Here is an 18,554-nt window from a genome sequence, read left to right on the forward strand (position 1 = left end):
TCCTATCACCAGTTACACAAGAGAAGAGGCTGACCCCCAGCTCACTATAAGCTCCCTCCGGGTAGTTACAGAGAGCAAACCCTGAGCCCATGGTCTGCCATTCACCCTGGTTGTGTGAGGAAATCCTGAGGCTCACCCACCATCACAGGCTGGAGAGTCCATAGCATGTGAAGGAAACTGCGTACAGTTTGGGGCCCCTCACTATAAGCAAGGCATTTGGAGTGTGTCCAGGGAAGAGCAGCAGAGATGTAAAGGATCTGGAGCACAGATCCTGTGAGGAGAGGCTGAGAGGATGGGATGGCTGAGCATGGAGGAGGATCAGGGGAGACCTCATGGCTGTGCACAACTGCCTGAAGGAGGCTGGGGTGAGGTGGGGTCAGCTTCTGCTCCCAGCTGACAGCGTTAGGATGAGTGGTGACAAGGGCAACAAAGCTGGTGAGGGGTCTGGAGCACAGGTCATATGAGGAGCAGCTGAAGGAGCAGGGATTGTTCAGTGTGGAGAAGAGGAGGCTCTGGAAGACCTTATTGCTCTCTATAACTACCTGAAGGGAGGTTATAGTGAGCTAGGGGTCGGCCTCTTCTCTTGTGTAACTGGTGATAGGACTGGACGGAATGGCTTCAAGCTGCGCCAGGGGAGATTTAGGCTGGAAATATTACTGCTCCAAAAGAGTGGTCAGGCACTGGAACGGGCTGCCCAGGGAGGTGGTGGAGTCACCGAGCCTGGAGGTGTTCAAGGAACGGTTGGATTTTGTGTTGAGGGACATGGTTTAGTGAGAGCTATTGGTGAGAGGTGGATGGTTGGATGACCTTGAAGGTCTTTTCCAACCTCGGTGTTTCTGTGATTCTTTCTCTGCGACAGCCTCAAGCTGTGCCAGGGGAGGGTCAGGTTGGATATTAGGAGGAATTCCTTCCCCAAAGGAGCGCTCAGGAAGCAGCAGACTGCACACCAACCTCCACATTTCATAGCAGACCAGGCTGCCCACGGCCCCATCCAACCTGGCCTTGAACACCTCCAGGGATGGATGGGGCACCACAGCCTCTCTGGGCAACTGTTCCAGCACCTCACCGCTCTCTCTCTCTCAAGAACTTCCCCCCTCACATCCAACCTCAATCTCCCCTCCCTCAACTTCAAACCATTTCCCCTCGTCCTGCAGTTATCAACCTTTTCCCAGAGTTGATTTCAAACTGAAAACACACCACCACCACCACTAAACCTAAAACTTTCTTTTGACATTTATTTCTTTTCTTCCCCCCTTCAACCTCGAGGGATCGGAAAAACGGCTCCCAATGACGGGACGCCCAACTCCCCCCCGCCCCTCAATCGCCTCAGTTGAGGTGAGAGGCGGGAACGGCGCCCGCCGCGCTGTGACGTCATCGCCCGCGGCCCGGCGGCGCCTCCCGGCTGCGCGCTCCCCCTCCCCCCGCCCCCCCCTTTCCCGTCCCCGCCACCTCCTCGCGGCCCCCCGTAGCGGCGGAACACCCCCCCCCCCCCCCCTTTCCCCCTCCCTCCGCACTCGCCGGCCACCGTCCCGGGGAGGAGGTGCCGCGGCGGCGGATGGTCCGCGTCGTCCCGCCGCCCCCCGGCCGCCCCTCCTCCCGCAGTCGGCGGCGGCGGCGGCGTCGGCGGCAGATGGCGCGGGAGCGCGGGGCGCGGCGGGGCCCGGGCTGGCGTGGAGGGAGGCCGAGACGTTTGCTTTTGGCTCTGCTCTTATTGCTGTTACCCGCCGTGCCGGGGCTCGGGCCCGCCGCCGCCGCTGCCGCCGAAGAAAAAGAAGAGGATGGGGGAACGGCGAAAGAATGCGACAAACCGTGCGCTAACGGCGGGCGGTGCCAACCGGGCAGCGGGCAGTGCGAGTGTCAGCCCGGTTGGGTGGGCGATCAGTGCCAGCATTGCGGCGGACGCTTCAGGTGAGGTCGGGGAAGGGGTTGAGGGGGGGTGCTGGGGTGCGAGGAGGCCGTTCGAGGGCTCACAGAGGAGTGACGGGGTGTGAGGGGGGGAGGAGGGGGGGGTAGGGCACGAAGAGCCCATGTGGGGGCTCACCGGGAGGTGTTGTGGTGTGAGGAGCAAATATTGGAGCTGGGGAGGGGAGGGGAGGCTGTCTGGGGGCTCAGGAGGAGGTCTGAGGGCTGGGTGTGGGTCTTGCAAGGCGCAGTGAGCAGGTTGGTGTGTTTGCAAGGAGCTGGGAGCATATTTAGAGGCTTCCAGAGTGGTGTGAGAAGTGGGTTTGGGGGCTCCCTTTCCCAAGAAGCAGGTGTGGTAGTCGTAGGGATCAGAACTGGGGGGTTTGTAGAAGGGTGATAGGGTGTAAGGGCTGGGATAAAACCCAGCTTTCAAGTTGCAAGGAGCCGATCTATGGGCTCACAATGGGGTGGCAGGGGTGTGAGGAGCCCATCTGGAGGTTCACAGAGGTGGTGAATCTCTGAGGTTGGTTGTGGAATGTATGAGGGTAATGGGGAAGAGAGACAGACCCCAGCCAGGGTGTTAGATGTAGGGTTGGTAGTGCTGTTAGAGTGGGGATATTGGAGGCTTGGGTGTTCCCAGCTGGGTCTGGGAGCAGTGGGAAGTGGGTGCAGGGCTATGGGGAGGAGAAAAGTGGGAGATGATAGCAGTGGATCGGGAGCGACTGGGTTTGCTTTGTGTAGGGGCTGGAGAGAGAGTGAGGTTGGGCTGATTGATGGGAGAAACGTGGTGGGGGGATTGGGGTTGTATGGGAGTTGGGTGGAGTAGGGGCAGGAGTAGGGGCAGGATCCAGCTAGCAGCAGGTTGCAGTGGGGCAGGAAGGTGTAAGGCCGAGGGGGGGGGGTGACATGGGGAGATGTAGCTTTTAGGGTAGGTAAGAGCAGTGTTGGCTGTTGGGGAGGGACAGGGGAGTGATGGATTGGTTCACTTGGGGATGAGGCCAGAGCTGAACCAACAGCACTGGGGCTGGTGTGCAGGGTTTGCCTCTGGGCTGGAGCATTTTTGGGGGGGGATGTAAGGCTAAAAAGTGGTTCTGGGCAAAGCAGCCCTGTGTGCTTTCAGACAGCATGCATGTATGGTGCTGAGGAGTGCCTGTGGGGTGATCTCTGGGTTGTACTGTGCTGGTACAGCAGTGTTGAGACCGTTTATGGTGGTGATGGGATGCTGAATCGGGCTGTGTCTGTCCCACTGTGTGCCAGATTGGAAATCCATGCAGAAATAGGTTGGGAGTGCACCCTGGCTTCACTTACTGTTTGCAGCAGAAGCGTTTGTGTGATGGTTACCTGCTCTGCTTTTATCAGTGTGTGTCTGCATGTGTTAGGTGAATTCTCAGCAGGGTTGATTCTTGGGGAAGAAGGAAATGAAAATGTTATCCTGGGCAGCGCTGCCTTCTGGGGGAGCTCCTATGGAAAGCACCATCCGATCTCTGGTGATGCTTAATGTAAATCTGGGGAAAGAACAGCTGCATGCACAAGGAAAAACACTTTGTGTGCTTGAGAAGTCGAGGTTCATAAAGATACCTATAATTATTACTTTTTTTTTTTTTCTAATTTATATTTTTATTTACATGGGATGGATGTGCGATGCAGATGATCATAAAGGGATTTTCCAAGGAAACTCTGGAAGCTGAAAGCTTCCTTTTGAATGTTTATAGCCAGCATCATGATAAGTATTTCCCTCTCATCTAGAGAGCTTTTTGAGATAGCTACTTATGCCTTAGCTTCCTCAAGTACTTGAGGATATTTGTAAGTTGAAGGGGACCAAATCTGAATAGAGGCAGAGCGACGGTGAAGTGCTGCTGGGTAACAAAAGAGCTGGTAGACGTGAGCTGCAGGCTGCTTTTGTCTGTTTTGATGAAGCTTCTTGTTGTTTCTTCACACACGCTCCAGTGTAAAACTTCCACTGAAAATATCAGCCTGTGTTCTTCTCTCCATCTGCTTCGTTTACCTGTTTGCATGTTGGTTTGTGAAACGAAGTTCCTTGTCATGTTTTTAGACTTTGAGCCTTGAGAAAAGTGCCAGCGAAGGTTTCTCAGCAGTGCTCAGAGCTTTGCAGCCATTGCTCATGTGCATTGAGCTTACCCTTTCCTCTGTCAGAAATGGCATTGCAGCTTTTCTTTCATTTTTAATTACTTTTTGTGGTTGCCAAGAGCTTGGCTTTAAAAGATTTGCAGGTAGGAATAGGAAGTACGAGGGCAGGTGAAAATTACTTTGTAAGCGTGGCATATTCCACATGCTTATCTGCATGACTGTGAATTGTAATTAAATTCGGCATGTTAATCACTTTGTTCTTTATCTAGATGTTTGTGATGACTGTATCTGGGGTCTTGGCTGGCTTATGTTGTGTGCCAGAGCTGTCATGACACATAGCCTGTGCTTCACCCTCACTTCTTCCTATGTTAGCAGCTGCAACCTTGTGGCTTCGTGCTGCAGCCCATGAACACTCTCTCTACACACTGAGAACAAGTCTTAATAGTTACAGCGTGGTTAGAAATAAGGTTAGCAATCCAAGGGTGGACTGTTTTCTTTCTTCCTCAAACCCTGCACAGGGGAGATCGCTTGCAATGCAGTGCTGGGGATGTGTTTCTGTTCTTTCTGAGGATATGCAGTGTGCTGTGACTTCTGGAAGATGATGTGGGAGAAGCTCACCTGCATGTGGTTGTGTTGGTGGTAGTTTGTAGCTGGAGGAGGCTCAGGGGAGACCTCATCACTCTCTGTTGAGGTTAGAATGAGGTGGGGGTCGGCTTCTTCTCTCTGGTAAGAGTGATAGAATGAGAGGGGATGGCCTTAGTTGTGCCAGGAGAGGGTCAGGTTGGATCTTAGGAAACATTTCTTCTCTAAAAGAGTGGACGGGCATTGGCACAGCTGCCCAGGGAGGTGGTGGGGTCACCATCCAGAACTGTGAGGATGTGTGGCACTGAGGGATGTGGTCAATGGGCATGGTGGGATGGGTTGGGATTGGGCTTGATGAGCTTAGAGGTCATTTCCAACCTGAGCAATTCTATGATTCATGGTGCACTTGGGTGTGTGTAAGAATGAGGTTGGAATTAGATGTCCCTCTTCAGGATGAGGAAGCAGTCACCTCAGTTTGTCAAAGGCAGAGCCCCAAAGGTTTCACATAAAACTTTGTGAAGTTTTCTTGTTCAAGAGGTAAAAGCCAGGCTCTGTGATGCTGTTGTAAATGGCTTTATTGGCTAGAGGTTGTATTCAGGGTTCTTGCCTTCTGAAAAGGTAACTGTGCCAATTGTGTCTGTAGAATCAGAGTCTGGGAGTCAGAGTTTGGACAAGACATCTAAAATTCCCAACCCATCCCCACCATGGCCATAACCACGTCCTTCAGTGCCAGGTCTCCATGGTTCCTGTACACCTCCAGGGCCAAAGACTCCATTGCTGAGCAATCTGATGTATGGTTCTAGTTGGAAATGTGAACAGTTTGTATTTTGAGTTCAGAATCAGATAGCAAATGCTTCCAGAAAACTGAGTTTTGTGTGCAAGGGGATTCTTCTCCTTCCCTGGTAAAACTTGTTTGATTTTTGGGGTGGGAGATGGAAAATGCAAAGCAATGCTTAGCAATGGAACAGAACAAGGGAAGGAAAATATCAGAGATGAACGTATCTTTTAAATGGCCTTTTTATTAATTTAATGGAGGCAGTTACGGGCTGCTGATTGAACGTTATGAAGGAGTCTGCGGTAAGGCAGTTTCCTTGGCCAAAGAATATTACAGAGAAGAGGGATTTTATCTGCAGAAGATTTGGGGTAAATCATCACCTGAGAGAGTTGCAGGCTGGCAGAGAACTGTCACAGTTCACTTGTTCAATAAATGGGAACGTTGGTCGAAAGCTGGTACGCAGAACTGCTTTCTTTACAAAGCTACCTGATGCAGTTCGGAGCCTTAGGAAAGTCAGAAAGCAGCTTAATAAATTAGAGGATGTTGGCAATTTGAATCAAATCATTTTAAGTGCTGAAATTAGATTTGGGTGCTGCATTTGTTCCTGATCCCAATTCCATTCTCTCTTATCATTGTGCTTGAAAATGATTTTCTCTTTCACGTTGCTGAGATTTTACTACGGTTGGTCAGAGAACAAAGACTCCTATGTGAAATAATGCTGTATTTTTGACAAAATATCTAAGTGCATTTATACTCTGCTGAATGGCCATTGTTGTGCAATGATGCACAGGTTTTCTTTTGCCTCTTGTGAGGCCCCATCTGGAGTACTGCATCCAGGCCTGGAGCCCCCACTACAAGCAAGATGCAGATCACTTGAAACAAATCCAGAGGAGGGCCACTCAGATGATCAGAGGGCTGGAGCACCTCTCCTATTGAGAAAGGTTGAGGGAACTGGGCTTGTTCAGCTTGGAGAAGAGAAGGTTCTGGGGAGACCTCATTGCAGCCTTCCACTACTTGAAGGGAGCGTATAAACAGGAGGGGTAATGGCTGTTCATGAGGGTGGATAGTGATAGGACAAGGGGGAATGGTTTTAAACTGAGACAGGGGAGGTTTGGGTTGGATATTAGGAGGGAGCTTTTTCACTCAGAGGGTGGTGAGGCACTGGAACAGGTTGCCCAAGGAGGCTGTGGATGCCCCATCCCTGCAGGCATTCAAGGCCAGGCTGGATGTGGCTCTGGGCAGCCTGGTCTGCTGGTTGGTGACCCTGCACACAGCAGGGGGTTGGAACTGGATGATCATTGTGCTCCTTTGCAACCCAGGCCATTCTATGATTTAGATGTTTGCAGTATGCTCACTTCTGACTGAAGTAACAAGGAAGTAACAGCAGAAAACACAGGCTGGAAGAAAGGCAATGCAGTGCACTCTGCGTCCACTGTCCTCTCTGCTTCGTGCACATCAGATGTTGTCACTGTGGAGCGCAGGTAGTTGGAACCATCAAGCAGCTCACAGCACAACCCAGGAGCAATGGGAGCAGTATCTGCTTGCCAACTGCTGAGCACTGAGAGCTCCAGGACAGGCACAGGTAGAGCATCATATCTCTGTGCCACCCAATTCCAGCAGCACACCGCTGCCCCCCACCTTCCTTTGGGGATTTCTTTGGCACCCAGCACATGGGGCATTTCTGTCCCATTTCTCTCTCAATATCACCCCGCCAACTGACTCAGTTTAGCAGAAGTTGTCTGACGCTGCTCTGGGTTCTTTCCATTATTTCACAAGCTGTTTTTTATTTCGTCGCAGTTCCAAAATAGACCCACAACCCAACTGGGTGTTCGTTACCATCTTAAACAATTTACAGTTAACGTAGATGTGTGACAGATCTCTCCTTCCTGGCTTGTTTCTCTGCACATTTCAAACCTCGAGCTTACTGTGCGTAACGTCTGCATCGATGATGATCCATGCTGAAAACCCACTGTCTATTGAGATAATGTTGCTGCTGACCAAACTGCTGCATTTCTGCATTAGTTTATGATCCCCTTGGGTGTTCTTCTCCTAATCAGTCAGTTTCCTTCAAGGAATTCTCTTTTTCAGTTTGAAGTTCCAAGCTCAGCACTTGGAATTGGCTCCTTGATCTGGTGGAACTTTGCTTTCTTTGTGCACTCAAAGTTTTCTTTGCAAGCAGTTCTTTAGGAGCTCTTAAATCATGCTTACTAAACCACGGTGAAAAACTACAGTAGAAATGCAGAAGGAGGGATTGAGAGTTACTTGATTTGGTGAGGAAAGTGGTTTCAGAGGAGGAACAAGCCTCTGCAAACTGAAGTTTGCCCAAAGAAGAAGGAGCACACCCATTTTATTCATAGACTCATAGAATGGTCTGGGTTGAAAAGGACCACAATAATCATTTGGTTTCAACCCCCCTGCTGTGTGCAGGGTCTCCAGCCACCAGACCAGGCTGCCCAGAGCCACATATTCCACAGTATTCTAGCACTTTGTTCTTGCATTGCTGTATGCTGAAGGCTGCCCACGTAGCCTCCACGGTGTCTTGAAAACAGAGTGGAAAACTTGATAATCAATAATGCAGCACAGGACAGACACGATCATTTACTATTGTGCATGGCTTTGAATCCAATAGTCATGAAGCCACTGATGTGCTCAAGCATTGGTGATGTATGGTTGTTGCTTCCTGCTTTTGTTCCCTTGCTTCGTTTGTGGCAGATTCTCAGGGAGCTCCTTTGGATTTGAGATCACTGCTAATGTGCTTTCCTCCCTTTCCTTAAAGTAAATGTTTATTTGATATCTCTCTGGACAAATGGTGACACAGGTTGCCAAAAGGATTTCAGTGGATGTGTTGCATGCCCAGGATTCGGGCGTGATTCTGACTTCTAAAACCTTTATTCCTTGGGATTCTCAGAAGGAAAGGGACCCATCCTGGTTGTGAAATGGGAAGGGATGGCGAAGGGACCTGAGCTGCACACTGAGCAGTCCTGATGTAAAACCTCATAAGCTAAATTTAGTGTGTCAGAACAGTGGAGGGCTTTTAGAAAACTGCTTGGAAGGAAATGCACTAAGAATTTGGGGCTGGTTGTAGCCTTACTCATGTGGAATGTGCTAAGAGGGATTTGAATGGCAGCTGATGGGCTGAGCGATGTTCCTGGTAAGGAAGGGCAGCTGGCTGCTAGACCACATGGGATGAAGTACTTGAGGGTGCCCTGCATCTCATCAGTGTGCCTGCTGCCCGTTGTGCCCTGAGAGGGTAAAACTGCAGTGTCAGCAGGGTCTGAATTTTCAGTTCTCTGAAAATGCAGAAGCAGAATTCACTTGATGTGAGGGCGATAGTTGCCAGCTGAGGTTTTCCAACATGTAAGGTGACGATGATGATGGTTTTCTCCTGCTGGGTTTGTAGCTGCGTGCACCACACCCATCATCTCACATGATCTTAATGGGTGTCACAGAAGTACAGACCAGCACTGTTGCTCTGTGTAGGTAAGGAGAGCATTACGCAGTCCACTGAGAGGGAGAATTATTTGCACCTCTGCTCAGCTCCGTGCAGGGTGTGCAAATACAGAGATGACAATCCCACTTCTGCTCTTTGCATTCTCTCTGTGTCTCTCATTTTCCAGGAGCCTTAGTTTTTTGTTTGCTAGCTTCTCTGCTCTGAAAGGATACGTAAGAAGCATGGTGAAGGTAGGAGAAATACCCTTTGGAAGAGTTTCTTATTAGTCCGTGTTTGTATTGCATGAAAATTTTATATCTGCCTCTGAGGTTGTGCTTGTCTGCTATAAGAGGCTCAGCACAGACAAATTAGCATTCCTATAAACTCATTTTATGCACTTAAATACAGAAGGCCAGGACTATTTTTTCCATTCAGAAAATTTAGCCTGGATTTAATATTATTTCATTGTCATAGAATCCTAAAATGGCCTGGATTGAGAAGGAGCACAGTGCTCATCCAGCTCCAACCCCCTGCTGTGTGCAGGGTCACCAACCAGCAGCCCAGGCTGCCCAGAGCCACATCCAGCCTGGCCTTGAATGCCTGCAGGGATGGGGCATCCACAGCCTCCTTGGGCAACCTGTTCCAGTGCTTCACCACCTCTGAGTGAAAAAGCTCCTCTTAATATCCAACCTAAACCTCTGCTGTCTCAGTTTAAAACCGTTGTCCCTCTTGTCCTATCAAGAGGAAAGAGTAACCGTGCTTCCAATTCATACACTTTGAAAGTGGTGTTATTTTTTCCTCCTTGCTGTTGTTCCCCTCCTTAGTATTGCCACAAAGAAATGGCACTGCAGCACGTTCTGCTTTGGTGAGTTGCTGCTGATGTAAGGTATGGCTGTGCTCGGTGTTGGGCTTTTTTCAGTGTCTTTGTGCACCCGGTGTTCTATCCTTCCTTTCACAGCTCTGCAGAGCTCTCAGCATTGCTCTGATGGTGCTGTCACCAGATTCTTTGCGTGTGATTGCCTTATCTGGAGAAAATCTATGCCCGAGGTTCGCTTTGCACTCAGGTTTTGGATTTCAGTGTTTGCCGTGATCAAGAACGTGTTTGCATTTTCTAAAACAAACTTTCCAAGACAGCTTTGTGAGAGCCTTTCGGTAGCACCGTGCAGCACGTTTGCTGTCAAAGTTGTGCACCAGCCTGTTTAATGATTAATTTACGAGGCTGGTACCTGTTAATGCAGGCCAGAGGGTGTAGTGTGAATTTTAGAGCCATCTCAGTGCTTGGGATCGCCAATATCTGCTGTTGTTACACAGCTGTCATCCTTATTTTTTGCTATCTGAGATAAGGAAGGGGTGTAATGATGAGGTCAGTTGCTTGTGGTTTTTCTTTTTCTGTAGAAAAAGGTGAAGCTAAGTTTCTTGTTGTGCAAGATATACTCTGTGCTTCCAAATGCCTTTATTTATAGTTGCTTCTTGCATGCCTGACAGTCTGTTAGTGCACTTCTGTTAACTGATTGATTTATAGCATCCAAACACATAGCAGGGAGGTCCTTCAATGCAGGTCAGTCGTGGCTGCTTCTCACAAGCGCAGGTTGCAGAGATCCTTTCAAGCTGCTGTTTTTCATTTTGAGAATGGCAATGGGTGTTTAAATGTGCCCTTGTTCAACTACTGTTGTATGAATCATTTTGAGGAGGTGTTGAAGTAGTTCAAAGTCAAAAACAAGACTTCTTTCCCTATGCACAGTCCCTCTGAAACGTCCATTCTGACACTGCTGGTAACGTTGGGTGGTTTGTTATTTGTTTTATTTTTGTGGTTATTGCTTTGTTGTTGTATTGTTTTGTTTTGTTGGTGGTTTTTTTTTCCTAACAGTGAATATGCTGATATTTTATTAACACATTTTGAACTCGTGGTATAAATTCAGACAAAAATCCAACCTCATTACTTAATAGCATCCAAGTGTGAATTTTTGGATTGTTTGCTGCTGTTCTCAGTAACCTGAACTGTTCAAGACTTCACATGTATACACTCGTGGTGTGGATATGTGTGTGATTCCCTAATGGCATAACTCACACTTTGCCCGGGTTTGGTATTTGACATGAAGGGGTGGGGAGGTGGTGAAAGTTGGGAATGTAGGACCAGCTTGTAAAGCTGGAGGGGCTTCCATTATAAGAAGTCATGGCTTTAAGTTGCACCACGAGAGATTCAGGTTGAATATTAGGAATAATTGCTTCTCTGAAAGAGTGGTCAGGCACTGACACGGGCTGCACAGGGACACAGGGGAGTCGCCATCCCCAGAGATGTCCAGGGGCTGAGGAGATGTGGCACTGAGGGATGTGGTCAGTGGGCCTGATGGGGTGGGCTGGGGTTGGACTTGGTGATCTCAGTGGTCTTTTCCAGCCTTAACAATTTTAAGAATAGCACCTACAGAAGGGGGAAATGGGGTGAGTGGACTTCAGTCCTGAAAAGGCAAAGAGAATGAATAAAGTCCCAATCTAATTTGGCACATTGGTTGGTTTTATAGAGCGCATGAGCTACTATGAAATTTTGGTAAGGTTTAGCCCTCAGTGGGCTGGCTTCTGTTCTGTCCCACTTGTGAGGCCTGCACTGAGCTCAGCTGCAGCGGAGATGGGAAATGGGTGTGAAAATGTGGGCTGCCCTTTGTCACAGCTACTTACCATGAATGCAATGCAAAGATGCTTAGTCTTCATATTGTGTGAGCTGTGGGATTCCCCTCGGAAATGAACTGGCACAGATTGCCCAGAGATGTGGTTGATGCCCCGTCCCTGGAGACTTTCAAAGTATGGCCCAGGAAGCCCTGGGCATCCTGCTGTAGCTGTGCTGTCCCTGTTCATTGCAGGGGAGTTGGACTGGATGGCTTTCAGAGCTCCCTTCTAAGTCTAAAGGATTCTATGTTTCTATTGCAGCCGGCGGTGGTATTTCATTTCCTCTTCAATTCTGCCAGAACCAGAAGTGCCACCATAGCAAATGATTTGTTTTGTTTAGAAAGCACGCAGGGTGTAGCTTGAGCATCCATAGGATGCAATTGCCTGGAGAACAACTGACTGCACAGTTTCAGCAGTAGAGCAGAACTACAGCTCATCTAATCTTGGTGTACTTTCCCTATCAATGAAAGAAGGATGAGCTATTTATAGGTTCAGAAGATGTTCTGATGAAGATGTCATTCTCACGGAAATATGAAGGTTTAAAAGCAGTTGTAGTGGCTGGTTTGCATGGCAAGTGGTATTCCAACTTTTGCCTATTGAGACAATTATACTGCCCTACAGAAGAAATGTAGTTAATGTTGCTATAAATACGCCTAAATCGGCGTCACTGAGCCTTATGAAATAGGATGTTCTGTGTTAAAAGGGAGGAAGTTTAAAATGTGATCTTAAATCCTCTATTCAGCTCTGAGAGGAATTTGTGATGTGGAATTTAAAGAGAAAAAGTCCTGATGCGAAAGTCGTGTTATCTGATCAGAGCTGATCGAGGCATCAGAGCATCTTTTGCTCTCAGTACAAGATGGGTGTGTGTGAGAGCAGCGTGCGTGAAATGAGATGCCGTGTTGAAGAAATGATCCATTTTCTTACTGCCTGAAACCTGCTGGTCTTTCAGCTTCTCAAGGCGCGTAGGGCTGGAACAACTAGGATAAGAGGTAATAGCCTTAAGCTGCACCATGGGAAGCTCAGGTTGGATGTTAGGGATAATTTCTTCTCAGAAAGCAGTCAGACACTGGCACAGCTGCCCAGGGAGTGATGGAGTCACCATCCCTGGAGGTGTTCAGGAACCATGGAGATGTGGCACTGAGGGACATGGTCAGTGGGCATAGTGGGATGGGTTGGGGTTGGACTTGGGGATCTTAGTGCTTTCTTCCAACCTTAATAATTCTACAGTTCTATCATGAGTGCAGGCATGAAGGTGGAAGGTCTCACCCTATGCAGATGTATACTTGGCCTCCTCGAGCAGCAAGCTGGGTGTTAGTATGAGGTTTACCACGATTGGGGAGATCTTGCAGGACCCTCCCAGGCAATGTTCTGTGGGGCTGGAGGGACCCCCAGGAAGGCTGAGGGAGGGAGGTTTTTTGGTTTTTTTTTCTTTCCTTTAGGTTGAGGAATTGTAGTTCATCATCCTGGGAAATCAGCATAGCTACTGGGCTAAAAGCATAGGCTGTGCCATGGGACTCATGGTGTGCAACTGCTGGGATCCAAGTATTTTTCCTGTTCACTTTTTGTAACCTTTGCATTCCTCCCCAGTCCATAGGTCTTTGTGCAGCCTTCCAAGAAGGATCAGTGGTTCTGATCTCCAGACAAAGCATTTGAGCTTTTCTTTATACGCTGTGAGGAGCAGAGCAGCGTGCTCTGCCTGTTGTCTTACAGACCCACTGCAGCTTGGAAATGGTAGGGAGTGTCCACTTGTCCTCCAAAGACCCCATATCTGTAATGTTACCTGGAAGAGATGTTTCTCCATTGTGTCTACTGTGAAGTCAGCTCTCAGAAACAGTTTGTTTGCTCTTATTTTGTGTGTGTTGAAGTACACAGTGGACACGATGGGGATGGGTCTACGGTTGGACTTGATCTTAGAATTGTGAAGGTTGGAGAAAACCTCTTAAGATTTCTGTTTAACCTCTAATTGTATACATTTCTTGCTGCTTTAACCTTATGTGCCTTATTTAGATTTCCTTTTAGGAGGAGGTTTTTCACACAGAGGGTGGTGAGGCACTGGAGCAGGTTGCCCTAGGAGGCTGTGGATGCCCCATCCCTGCAGGCATTCAAGGCCAGGCTGGATGTGGCTCTGGGCAGCCTGGTCTGCTGGTTGGTGACCCTGCACATAGCAGGGGGTTGGAACTGGATGAGCATTGTTTTCCTTTCCAACCCGGGTCATTTTATGATTCTGTGATGGAGTTCTGGGCATCAGACCTGCAAAAGGTTGGACTTCTCATAGCTGAACTTCTTGGCCTTCTCTTTGGAGCTGTGAGTGCAGGCTGGTTACATCTCTCTGCCTCATGGGACTACAGCACTGGCATTGCTTATTCCTCTAGTGTCTTACAGCGCAGCAGCTTTACAAATGGTGTGGCCAGAAGCAACAAATTTGCACTAAAAAATTAGGGGCACCCAGATGAAGGCCACTTGCTGTCAATACTGAAGGAAATGCACTGCTGTGAATGGTTTCTGTGGTATCTGTCTCACATCTGAAGAAGAAAAGCTTCTCATTTCGAGGCTAGCAAGCGACATGGAGAATTTTTATGTTCTAATTTACACTTAATTTAATATAAAGGTGCTGTGTTTAATAAACAGAGTGCTGGAACCCCTGTGGGAGTCTGAGCTGTTGATAGGCTGAGGATTTACAGCAGGTTGGGATTGGGACTTGGCACAAATTGCTTTTACTTTAATCTCCAGTGAAATGAAAAAATGATAGCTATGATTTTAATGGGGTTATAACATGTATACATCCAGTGACCTTCTGGCAGGTCGGCAGAGGCTCTCCTTTCTGCTAATGACTTAGAGTAGAAATCACTTGATAGCAAAGAAAACTTTCTGTAAGCCTTTTCTGTTGGCCAGAAATAACTTGAATATTTAGGAAAAGTCTTCAAAAACAAAATCTGGAAAACTGTGGCCCTGATTTGTCTGGTTTTGCTGTAACAGCTGTGTAGGCTGAGAATAGGAGGAGTTGCAACTTTCTAATGTCTTTTGTTGTTGGCAGTTATCTTCAGGTTGGGTATCAGGAAACATTTCTTCTCACAAGGAGTGGTGATGCATTAGCACAGCTGCCCAAAGAGTGGTGGAATCCCTGGAGGTGTGGAGATGTGGCACTGAGAGCCATGGTCAGTGGGTCTGATGGGATGGGTTGGTCTTGGTGATCCTGGAGGTCTTTTCCAGCCTTAATGATTCTGTGATCTTCACCCGTCTTGCAATGTGGTGCAATTGCCCACGTGTGGACTTGGAAATAATTGTGCATGTCAATTCATGTTCCTTCAGTGTGTAATGTCATAGAATCATAGAATGGCCTGGGTTGAAAAGGACCATGATGATCGTCTTGTTCCAACCCCCTGCTGTGTGCAGGGTCACCAACCAGAAGACCAGGCTGCCCAGAGCCACATCCAGCCTGGCTTTGAATGCATCCTTGAATGTCCTGGTTAATAATGGGAGGACATATCAGAAAGAGAGAAGAGCAGATCAGTGATGTGAGTTCCAAAGTAGTTTCAGTATATCAGTGTCTATAAAATGGCAAGTATCTTCTTGTCCTCATCTTGTGAGCAAAAGTCTGTTTGTAAAGTAAAATATGTACAAGGCACATTTGCTGTCACTGATACTGTTTGAGGCATTCCCTTACATGTGCAATAAACTAAACCAACGCTTTCCATTTGAAACATTTTCAAATTAAACCATGCTTATCATCTAAAAATACAACTGAAGTGCTGCTGGAAGCTGCCTTTGGAGGAGCACTACCCATGGATGGTTTGGGAGGTGACCACACTAAGGCAGGCACCTGGAATTTGAGGTGGCACGAGTATGATGATGTCAGTATGCTGGTGCAGCCTTATTTCAGATCATCCTCAGAAAAATATTTCTCCTGCAGCTCAGCAGCTGCAGATGGAGCCAAAGGGAGCACGGCATCCATCTCTGCTGTCTTTGCATCCCAGTGGTATCAACAGCAAACCTGTGGCAGCAAATCACAGCAGGGCTGAAAGCATGGAAAAGGAAAACCCCGTGCATTCCCGTGTCTGTTCCTTTCCAGTTGTGGTTTATACCCTGATTATTTCTTCCTTCTTTTTTTTTTTATTTCTTTTTGTCTTTTTTTCAGTGAAGATTCAGTTAAGCAGGCTATGACACGTTTCCCTTTGCGGGTGAATTCAAGTGAGATGGAATTACGGGATTGATTTATGAACTGGTTAATTGATTCAGCACAGCCAGTGCTTTGCAGCCCTTGCGGACTGAACCTTCTGAAGCAAATCAGTGCCGTGGCTGACTCAGTCTGCAGCTGATAATTGAGAGCCTTTTCCATATCCTGTTCTGGGGAATGCAAGAACCCTTTCCCAAGGCCCCAAACTTAGGTCGCAAAGCTCATCGTGAGCGTTGGAGATGAGAATGTGGCACGTCTGCACACATATCGTATTACTTATTTGTACTGAGGGAGTATGTAGGAGTCCTAGTCATAACATTTGGATTGTGTTTCCCCTAAAATAGGCTGTGTTGTAAGTTGTCTCGATTATTTGTAGCAAGGAGATTCACGTTCACTGGTTCAAATAAAATGTTCTGCCTTTTTCATTGCTGCTCTTTCGTCTTACCGCCTTGGTCGTGTTTTCAGAAGTTATGTTGAATTCTCTCTATCATTAATTCACTTTTAAAATCTCTTCTTCACGTCAGCATTACCAGATTTTTGCCCTTGAGCAAACATACACGTAATTTTTTAAGAGCAGTTTTAAAGAATTACAAGAGTGAGGAGCTGGTCGTAGAGATATAATGTTAGGTGAGTCTGCAGAGTGCAGAATGGCATTGTGTGCTGTCTGAAAATTTCTGTTCAGGTGAACTTAGGGACATGGTTTGGTAGGTCTGGCAGTGATGGATTCATGGTGAAACAGCTGTTGACGAGGGTGGATAGTGATGGGACAAGGGGGAATGGTTTTAAACTGAGACAGGAGAGGTTTAGGTTGGATATTAGGAGGAAGTTTTTCACTCAGAGGGTGGGAAGCACTGGAACAGGTTGCCCAAGGAGGCTGTGGATGCCCCATCCCTGCAGGCATTCAAGGCCAGGCTGGATGTGGCTCTGGGCAGCCTGGGCTGCTGGTTGGTGACCCTGCACACAGCAGGGGGTTGAAACTACATCATCATTATGGTTCATTTCAACCCAGGCCATTCTATGATTCTGTGGTTGGGTTTGATGATCTCAGTGGTCTTCTCCAGCCTTACTGTTATTCTGACTTATCCAATAAAGGCTCACCAACAGTAATTGGTCTTTGAATTCTTACTTCCCAGTGCAAAGCTTTTTGTAATGCGAAGTAAAATAAAAAGTGAGGGAGGGAAAATGCAAATATTGCTTAAAGCACAGTCAGAGTCTCTCCTGTATGCACTGATCAGGTCTGGTTTGCTTTTTTAACCCCTTGTCACTAACAAGAGCTGTTCTGCCCTTAGTTCAGGGGTGTAGCTGGGGCTTTCATTGAGACTTTTAATGGCTATCGATCAGCAAGTGCTCTCACCTGCAGCTGTTTCTTACCCACACGAGGAAGGAGTCATATCATAGCGTGTCTTGGGTGCAACATTTCAATTACTGGAGGTGCATTTTGCCAGGCATGTAGTGCTCCTCTCGTGTTTTGGAAAAATGGAGCAAAGGACTTTTTTTTCTTCTTCTTTTTCATTTTTTTTTTTGCAATGAAGCAATCTCCAATGTGTTTAATTTTCTAATTGTTCACGTGTCAGTATTTTCCTAAATGGAGAAATATTTTTTGCATTACAATTCTAGCACTGTTACTACGGAACAACAGCCTCAAATGGAAATGATTAAAGGCAAGTGATGTGTATTTGCTGTCACTCAGCACTGGTTGACACAACAGCAGGGTGAATGGGGGTTTCTTTTCCGGCCCTGCTTCCCATCAGGGCTTCAATTAAGCACCATTCCTACCTCCAATTCACACTTTGACCAAATCTCAACTTCTGGGGTACAAGAACTTCAGTTGGGATTGTATTCTTTTTAATGCAGTCCTAAAATTGGTAGCACAAAGCCACGGTATGGCTATCGACTGGTAATTTGTATGTGAAACTTCCCTACCTTGAGACTATGAATAAAACACTCATCTTGGCAGCGTACCCATGTTTGGTCAGTGTGAAAACACGTCTGAATTAAGCAAGCTCCCAAGTTCTGTGCAGCAAATTAGAGGCAGGACAAGGCTTTGGGGCTTGTTTGGCAGAGCAGGATCTGCTTGTTGACAAGTCGCAACGCTGCTCATGTAGAAATAATTCTGTCTCTAGAGCAGTGAGAGTGAAGAGCCCTGGGAATACACTTGGTTCACAGTTCACGGTGGACCCAGGTGGATCGCAGGCAGGAGGCAGCTCTGAACCAAGCCCATAATAAATGAATTAACTGTGGCTTTTACTACCTGCTCTCCGTGTGTGAATTGCTTATTGATTATGGTGCCAACCTGCATGAAGAGTATGAAGTCCTTTGCCTTATCGAGGTAGGAAAGTGGCTGCGCAAATAGCATCTAAATTCTGTTGGGTTCAGGAGCAAGAGCAAATAGTGGTAGGTTTAACCCACATTTTGTACAAACTCCCTAAAAGTATCTCATTTCCTCCAGAGGTATCTGGACAGGCTGATTGATGAGCTGAGGCCAATGGGATGAAGTTCAGTGAGACCAAATGTTGGATCCTGCCCTTCTGTCACAACAGCCCCATGCATCGCTGCAGGCTTGGGGCAGAGTGGTGCAGAGCTGCCTGGGGGGAAAAGAATCTGGAGGTGTTGGCTGATGGCTGATGGTGAGCCAGCAATGTGCCCAGGTGACTGAGAAGGCCAGTGGCATCCTGGCTTGGTGTCAGCAGTAGTGCAGTCAGCAGGAGCAGGAAGGAATCGTCCCCCTGTACTCAAACAGGTGAGGCTGCACCTCGAGTGCTAAATTCAGTGATGGTCCTTCGCTATAGGACTGACGTTGAGGCCCTGTGATGTGTCTGGAGAAGGGCAGTGGAGCTGTGTAGGGTCTGAAGCACACACTGGTCTTATGGGGAGTGACTGAGGGAACTGGGATGGTTCAGTCTGGAGGGGGCTGAGGGGAAGCATTGTGACTCTGTTCAACT

At 47.8% G+C, this 18,554-nt stretch overlaps 1 protein-coding gene across 1 annotated transcript in view; it reads left to right on the forward strand.

Moving 5' to 3' along the window:
- The first annotated feature begins 407 nt into the window (after positions 1-407).
- Positions 408-18,554, forward strand: part of ATRN (attractin) — a 145,704-nt gene continuing 127,557 nt past the window's right edge. The window contains 4 exon segments of the mRNA XM_042871122.1: positions 408-435; positions 1,336-1,430; positions 1,432-1,461; positions 1,463-1,908. Of these exon segments, the coding sequence (XP_042727056.1) occupies positions 408-435; positions 1,336-1,430; positions 1,432-1,461; positions 1,463-1,908 (599 nt within the window).

This window comes from Lagopus leucura, unplaced genomic scaffold (assembly GCF_019238085.1).
Source record: "Lagopus leucura isolate 7727_CA_CO unplaced genomic scaffold, USGS_WTPT01 Super-Scaffold_100004, whole genome shotgun sequence".
NCBI classification, from domain to species: domain Eukaryota; kingdom Metazoa; phylum Chordata; class Aves; order Galliformes; family Phasianidae; genus Lagopus; species Lagopus leucura.